Genomic DNA, 8,261 nt, shown 5'->3' with positions numbered 1-8,261 from the left:
CCATTTGAACCTAGCTACAAACCTATCTGGTTACTTTTTCAAGATTCTTTGATTTAAAAAAATGACAGACTCAAATTGGGACTTCCCACGCCACCAGCACTGCCACATTCCTTATTTGGTAGCCGCTCCTTGTCCCCATTGCTTTGCAGCAAAGAAAAAACATGTTTGTGGCTTACGCTGGACCATCGTGAGTGTATGAAATACATAGACTTATTCAGGATTGTTCAATATAGCCATATCCATCATTATCCCTGCACCAACTTTACGATGCGAGCGGTATTTCTTCACAGCATATTCTGCTTGCTTAGCATTAAGACCCTTCCTGGACGAGCGAAAACACTAAGCGACCAGCTGCAAACCATGGCGTTGAAATTTCTCACCTATAGGCATCCATATAGCACCACATTTTGCGGTAAAATGCCCAGATAACTTTGGTAGGACATGCATTCAGTAGCTCAGGAACAAGTCTCCTTGCAGTCGGAAATGTGCTGTCTGCAAGTGCTTGTAAGCCTGTTGAACTCGTCAGAATATCACTACATTGAACAGGACTATTCGACTCACGAATCTTGACCCATCCCCAATACATCTCAATTGGATTGAGTTCACAATGGAACTTCGGCAGAAAATAGCACTTGTGCCTGGCAGCCTCAATAACAAGCTGCAAACGAGGCTTCTCTGTGAGAAAATCAGCCTGAAATGAGAGTACCTTGTGCATGCAGCACGTCGTTGATTCGTTTGGACGAAGATTGTCTTCAGGAGTTGCATTTTCATCCTCAGCATCATCAAACAATGACTGTGCAGCAGCACTTCAGGCGAGTGCATCGCAATCCTTTTGAGACATCCTGCATAATGCACAGTCACTGAGAAGGGCTTTCCCACCATTTGCAGCACACAAGCTATCCCAAAGGCCACGCTCTTCAAGAACAACCTTCATACCTTTTGGTTGGCCACAGAATTCGTAGAATTGATGATCAGATGGCAAATCCTCCGCAAAGCACATATCCTGAGCCACTCCACAAAGTGCCAGGTTGGGATTATCCGTGGGAATAAGGGTGGAATGCATGTGACGCTGCTTGCCACCAGGTTTGACATTCATCTCACTCGCATTTAGTGCGTCCACAGCAAAAGCACCATGAGCTGCAGATTGATCAAAGAAAAACTTGGCAACAGCACCAGGATGGGTCCGCTCAAAGAGTGGAATGACTTGTTCAACCTAACAATTGATTAGCAAAGGTAAATGTAATGTTAATTATTTCGCACTTGTTGAACAAGCATCTCAGCCGTCCACCAGCCATCTGCATTCTTTCCCGGAAAATTTATCTTGTGTGAATCGTAACATTTGAGGCATTCATTCACAGGCAATGCATTTTCCTCGGCTATCTAAGCAACACCATTAGTCAAAGAATCATGAACATGAGAGTTCAAAAAACCTGTTCTTGTGACAGACTCGACCTGTCTCTTCTGTAATGAAGTCTGACACATGGATTGCTTTCTCTTGACCCTTCTTTCACAGTGGCATTTTCCCCTCCTTCGTCCAGACCCTTTGCTGCAGCTCATTGGACCTGAATATGCTCTCATCATGATGCACTGGGACATGCTTTCGTTCTCCAGGGAGTAAGTTTGGCTCTATGACCTCTAAGGTAGTATCATCATACTCGTTTCGTAGGTGTTCATTCTCAGCCACTTGGGCCAAAAAGGCTTTTCGGTATTCCACAATGTCAGCACGCTCATGGCCATTAACATATACCCCCTTCTTTACACTGGTGAGTTCATAGCCTAATTTCTTCAACCAGTGCCTCACACAATTTTTGGAGATTGTGTTTTTTCCCAGGTCAAGACCGAGAGCAGGGATGATTGTTTTATTGACTTCATGCTGAAGTTTATGGGGCGTGATCTGGTAAGTGACATCAATTCTATGTTGTTCTTTTAGGATCGGGTGGGCTGACTTTCCCAGCTTCTTGTATAGTCAAAAAACGACGAACAGCTTGATACACTCTCTCGTTATTCAACAGAGAAGGGTGTGCATGGTGCTTGCCAGCTCGAGAGGGTGGGAGGGTTTTGAATCTATGGATGTAGACAACGAGGCGACGAATCATGCAGGCAAGGTAAGGTCCTTTACCCACAGATTTTGCAATGGCTAAGCTGGCTTGTATTGCAGGATTCTTGATGTTAGGGATTTGCCGATAGCGCTCAAACAACTCCAGGTAATTTCTGATGGCATGGAGTTTGAATTGTGCACTGAAGGACTTGTACTTTGTAGTGTCCTTGATCAATCCTTTGATGACTTTGCCTATAGGAATATGGGGAGGATCCAGCTCGTCATCTGCAGTAGGATCAAGGAACGAGGCAGCCTTGGGCATTGCCTCTGTGTTATTGTTAGATGTAGTCATATCTGACAGTAGCTCAGGGGCCATGTCTTGGAATTGTGCTGGTGGTTCTGGGGGATTGATGCTTTGATGATCGTCTGCATCAGCAGGTGTGTCAGGTTCGAAGGATGTGCTATTGGACTGATCAACCTCAATAGTAGTAGGCTGAGCAGTATATGGCACCGAAATTGAGCATTGAAAGAAATTGCTGAGTTTTGCTGTCCCAACTGCTGCTTGGCAAAGTTTGCTTTGATTTCGATAGAAACTGCTTCGGCTTGTACCAGTGTAGCTGCCCTTGCCTTTAAGAGGGGCAACATCAAGACGGTTGATATGTTTGGTAAATAACTTCTGCCAAAATTCTTCAGCAGCAGTTAGTATCTGGTAAGCCTCGAACTCTTCAACTCCCTCCTCATCAGAAACCTCACAGCTGCTTTGCCCATCACCAACAGCCTGTCGCTTAATGCCACGATCAATGTGATCTAAGTTGCCTTTGACCACATGACCATGCCCCTGTTTCTCGCCCTCAGAGTCAGAGACAGCACTAAGGTCTGTCATCTCATGCTCTGGCAGGCTCATAATCCAGCCTTCATCATCCAAGTCCGAGTATGAATTTTCTTCGTCAATATAGTCCGCATCATCCAGGTCCTTGACACTGTCAATATAATTTTTGCTAAAGAATTTGCTGCCAGGAGCTCGTTGAGTCTTGGCCTGCCGAGCCTTCTTGTTTTTCTGGGGCATATTTTGACTGGAGATTGTATGCCAGTAGAAAAAAAATTGGTGACCGAAATTGGGACTGCTTACATAATCACCACCAAAATTTTTTGTTGCAGATTCATGATTCTTTGACCTACTTGTACACTAAAAATGAAAAAATTTCCCTTATTGCACAAAGATTGAGTCCACAACAGAGAGGCCTCTTCTTAGTGTTGTGCACTGTAGTATGCATTGAAAAACAGAAACTTGGCTCGAGCACCATCTACTTCTTTTCAGTCAAGTCTTTTGCTGCAGCGTGTCAGTAAGCTTCAAATTCCAGGTTCACAATGAAGGCGAGGGACATACACAAGCGATTTTCAAGAATGAACTCAAGAATCTTCTTCTCCAGTTCCTCTCTGTCGTAGCCTTGACAACAAATCTCTTTTGCTCCTTTCTCCACTGCGACAGCCATCGGAGATTTCAGGTAGCAGTCCACGGCAGACTTGACGCACTCCAAGTTCTTCAGGAGAAAGGTGGAGTACTCCAGGACGATCATAGTAGCTGCTTCCTGTCATCAAGACTATAACTGGTCATACAGTGAGAAACTAACCAATGCCAGTCTGGATTATTTGATTCGCGAACAATGAGCCTTTTGCAGCCTGTTGAAACCTTACAGTGCCGAGAATCAATATGGAGGAAAACTGACCTACCAAAGGTTGAAGGATGTGGATAATGTCCTCTTGCTCGATGTTGGCCTAGCCATAGGTTGAAAGTGTGGGTATCAGAATCAATACCACAGAGTAAAGTACTTGCCTCCTGCGGGAAAGGAATGTCAGAATCATGAGGTGGCAAATTGACATTTGATTAATAACAGAGATGCACGTTCTAAATATTTGGTTGACGTGACAGTTGCAAGTAATTAACCACCAGATTGTAGACCACGACTGCTGTGCTCAGGTAACTTACAAACTGTCAGGGGTTGGAAACAATAAGTATCACAATGTAATGTTAAGGATATGCCATCCATAGACGTACAAGCTACATAAGGTTGTGAGTCAATGGAGTACTATCATATCAGACAAAATATGATTGACATACATTCTGCAAACACATGATGAACAAGGGATTATGTAGCTAGAACCCTTGATGAGCAAAACATACTCACATCCTATAGTGAAAGAATCAGAATGATTGATAGATTTAATGCTTCGCATTATAAGGATAAAATGACTCACATTCTGCACAGGGCAGGAGATATGCAAGATGAATGAACATGGAACATAAGTTATCAAGGATGGACACTCAACGAACTATGCATGATATGAGCAATGATGATTTGATTCATCTGATAGAATATAAAATACTTACATTAGGCTATAAAAATAAGTGAACATTATTATACTATTCAGTATCATTTCAATACAAGATATTATTGAGACACATACCACCTGTCAACAGGCAAGTAGCAGCAAGGGATGAGAATCATGAGCATGGGTCGAGGAGTGGAAACCATCAAGGCACTTACATACTGTCAACAGGCGAGCAGCAGCGAGGGATGGAAATCATGAGCATGAGTTAAGGATGTGAGACCACCAAGGCACTTACAAACTGTCAACAGGCGAGCAGCAGCGAGGGATGGGGATTGTGAGCATGGGTTGAGGACCAGAAATCATCAAGGCACTTACCCTCTGTAAACAGGCAAGCAGCAGCCAGGATGGGGATCATGAGCATGAGTTGAGGACCAGAAACTATCAAGACACTTATGTTCTGTCAACAGGCAAGCAGCAGCCATGGATGGGGAGCATGAGCATGAGTTAAGGACCAGAAACCATCAAGGCATTTACCCACTGTTGACAGGCGAGCAGTAGCGAGGGATGTGGATCATGAGTATGGTATGGGTTGAGGACCAGAAACTATCAATGCACTTACATCCTGTGAACAGGCGAGCAGCAGCCAGGGATAGGGATCATGAGCATGGGTCGAAGACTAGAAAGCATCAAGGCACTTACATACTGTCAACAGGTGAGCAGCAGTGAGGGATGGGGATCATGAGCATGGGTAGATGACTAGAAACCATCAAGGCACTTACCCACTGTCAACAGGCGAGTAGCAACAAGGCATCAGCACTGTCCATCCTGTTCAAGCTTCGTAAACTGCAATCTTACCAGCTGTTATCAATGGACGTCTACAATCAAGAAAAATATATCAGAATGTCTATAGTTTCAGCATTTCAATATTTACCATGAGCATCATTGCCAGGGAATCATGAGATTGAATCAATCTTTGTCTTACTTTGAGATGTGGAAACCACCTAGCAATTTGATACTGATAGGCCTCATAATCGAATCGAAGGATCCCGAATAGCTGATGTGCACGATCCATGAGTATTCTAGATGATGTTGGAACAACCAGATATGACTTGCAAATCTGCGACTCACGTGATAGCACACTTGATACAAAGCTCTAGGTTCGATTGTTGCATCGATACCAAGCACAACCGCAATTCTTCATCATCTAATGCAAGAGTGGTGCTTTCCAGTAGCGTGTCGCAGTTTGTAGTCTGTCGGTTCATATCTAGGACGGTTGCTAAGGTCAACTTTGACATGGAAGAAGTTGATCTGAACCACTTACTCTGCAAACGTACATAAGACTTGGGGCGGGCACGGTTCTCAGGATTGCACAACTGATCCAAGACACATGTCTTAGTGAACAGTTCCTCAACGCGTTGGGCGATTCTCTTTGAGCGTTCTTCACTCAATACCCCTTTTAATTCCTTCTTGATTTCTCCATAAGCGAATGGACGCAGAGCTTCGAACTTGGTGAATATCGCGACCACAGAACTGGATATTATGTGATCATTTAGTCTAAGCATGGCAAGTGATAATCAAGTTGCAAGCTCACCACGCCCAGTATCGCACTCCAAGAAGAACTTCTCTTCTGACCGCTGGAATGTTCAACATGGGTCGTCCATTGGGATACAATACCTGATAGAAATAAGCAAGCACGGAACATCAGAAGGGTGTTACTTACCAGATGGCATGGATTCGCTCCTCCAATTTTGTCGCATGTGCACGTTCTGAGATGAACTTCTTCATGTTCTCAAATTCTTCTTCACAGCCCGCTTCGAAACCGCATGAGTCATGAAAGATGAAAATGGGATTGCTCTTGAACACCATCTCGTTCGTGATGTCGTGATTTCCACGCTGAGCATCCGTCAGCGCATGTATGCCCATAAGGCAAATGGTGCACACACTTTGATTGAAGAGTTTACGATGGCAGCATCGATCTACCCACAATTGATAAGCGATAAATGCGCGCATGGCATAGACCATCCCCGCACCTTCTTTCCTTTGGTATCGTAAATTTCTGGTTGATCAGTGGTGTTGCAGACCTTTTGAAGGATGGTCGTTTTGCCTGTGTTTGCTCTCCCCATGATCAGAACTTGGAAGTGCCGAATTCTTTTTCTGAGGTCCTGGGCATCGATGGTTGCCATTGGAATATCTTAATGTGCGTCCTGAAGTAGAGGTGATTTGAATTATCGTAAAAGCTGTACTGTGTTACAGAACGAGTTGATGAGAGTTGATAGGGAACGAACACAAAGCCATGGCTTAGTATGACACAACACAGCTACACACGGCATCTATCTCTTATTTATCTCCCTGCATCAGACCACTGATTATACTCTCGCATAGACAAGAAGTTGCAAATGTTCAATCGTTCATATGACAAAGCACAAGGATTACACAACAAACGATGTCGAACAATGAAAATGTTGATAGAAATATGAACTACATTGAATGATCAGAATACGATGGAAATGACACGATTTTGCTCTTCCCTACCTGTCTAGCTGAAAAGCAGCAATACCGGTGTAGAGACTCACGCCTCTCAATGCGGAATATACGGCCCTATTACCCACATAATTCCCTACACATTCCAGCTCTTATCCGAAGGATCAGTCATACGTGCTCTCACGCGCGCGCCCTACGTACGTGCCTCGTTCACATGCCTTACATGCACTCGCGCGTTTCGCGCGCGCTTGTGCACCTCCCCTTAGGCCTTTGTACCCTTGTCCGTCCGTCCGTCCTATGTCCTCGCTGATTTACTGGTGCGTTATTCTTATCCCTTTCACTGAATTGACGTACCTTCGGTCCGATCTCCGCGCTTACATACAGAAAGTCTATCATAGGCTTTAGAATATATTTAGAGTTGATATGGTTACTCGGTTCGGTACCACACTCGTAAGCGCACCACATAGCGTAATCTCCCTTCTTAAATAGAGGGAAAGTTCCTTTTAATGGGGTTCCTTCCCTTCTCCCTTATCTGAGTATACTGCAAATTGTATAAGTGCACCTTAGTACTTGAAATCCAATTATACTTCACTATTCTACCATCGCTCGCGCATCTGCTATACTTGAACACTCTCCCCCATCGCTCAAAAGCACGCTTCCGTATACGCGCGCGCCCCTTGCATCTTTCGCTCGCGCGCGCCCTTTGCGTGCCTTCGCATCGCTTACTCGCGCCTACGCGCGCGTTATCTTCTCGCGCCTTCGCGCGCCTGTTACCACCCGTCTAGTTGGCGAAGACTCCCTCCATTACATTAAAGAGGAACTTCTCTCAGTAGCTGTCCTTTGGGTCGAGTTGTATTCTCGTATCCTGGTCTTACTGTAGAACCCCCGTTAGCTTTAGCGTTTCACCTATAGTCAAGATTCCTCACCTTCACCGGAAATATCTGTGGATGGAGGTGAACTCGATCTTCCAAGGTCTTCTAAATGATTGATCCTTGAAACATGAAAGAGCAAACAAGAGCATGTCAGGATGTAAGACACCCTCTGGAATGAGTGATATCCTGTGATGATCAACAGGGTCTGTACATCTGGAGTTCCCCCTCCCCCGGAAGATGGTAGTCCTGTGTATGGACTAATGAGCAACGGATCAATAGGTGCTACATGTTGGCTGAACTGGAACATTGACCACGCTCGGTGGTACTGAGGAAAAAGACGATGTAGTGGGCCGCCGGAGCTTGTGTATTCATAGATAGCTCGGGGTATGTTTGGTACATGTCTGCGGAAGAGTTCGACTGTCCATCATACTTTATAAATTGGCGCACATATTATCAAGTATCAAAGAAGACATACTGGCCAACATACACGTAGATTCGGAGGGCTGGCGTGCATTTTACTGAATTAAGACAAAATCCGC

The 8,261-nt window shown here is 44.7% G+C and overlaps 1 protein-coding gene across 1 annotated transcript; it reads right to left on the bottom strand.

The window, feature by feature from the left end:
• Positions 1-210: 210 nt before the first annotated feature.
• On the bottom strand, positions 211-6,552 carry F5147DRAFT_657455 (uncharacterized protein; the record flags this gene model as incomplete). The annotated part of the gene is made up of 29 exons (XM_041434273.1): positions 211-322; positions 381-510; positions 937-1,213; positions 1,261-1,380; positions 1,541-1,894; positions 1,947-3,111; positions 3,168-3,224; positions 3,347-3,368; positions 3,426-3,627; positions 3,770-3,814; positions 4,026-4,028; positions 4,095-4,097; positions 4,158-4,160; positions 4,225-4,227; positions 4,295-4,297; positions 4,428-4,433; positions 4,505-4,507; positions 4,585-4,587; positions 4,665-4,667; positions 4,745-4,747; positions 4,989-5,045; positions 5,069-5,071; positions 5,149-5,151; positions 5,352-5,448; positions 5,498-5,619; positions 5,704-5,899; positions 6,090-6,262; positions 6,313-6,345; positions 6,400-6,552. 29 exons carry the CDS (start codon positions 6,550-6,552, stop codon positions 211-213), a joined length of 3,354 nt encoding a protein of 1,117 aa, XP_041287142.1.
• Positions 6,553-8,261: the final 1,709 nt, after the last annotated feature.

Source organism: Suillus discolor, assembly GCF_016758755.1.
Source record: "Suillus discolor strain FC423 chromosome Unknown F5147scaffold_85, whole genome shotgun sequence".
Taxonomy (NCBI): domain Eukaryota; kingdom Fungi; phylum Basidiomycota; class Agaricomycetes; order Boletales; family Suillaceae; genus Suillus; species Suillus discolor.
Note: the sequence above shows the minus strand (reverse complement) of the source record. Positions and strands in the feature narration are given on the sequence as shown.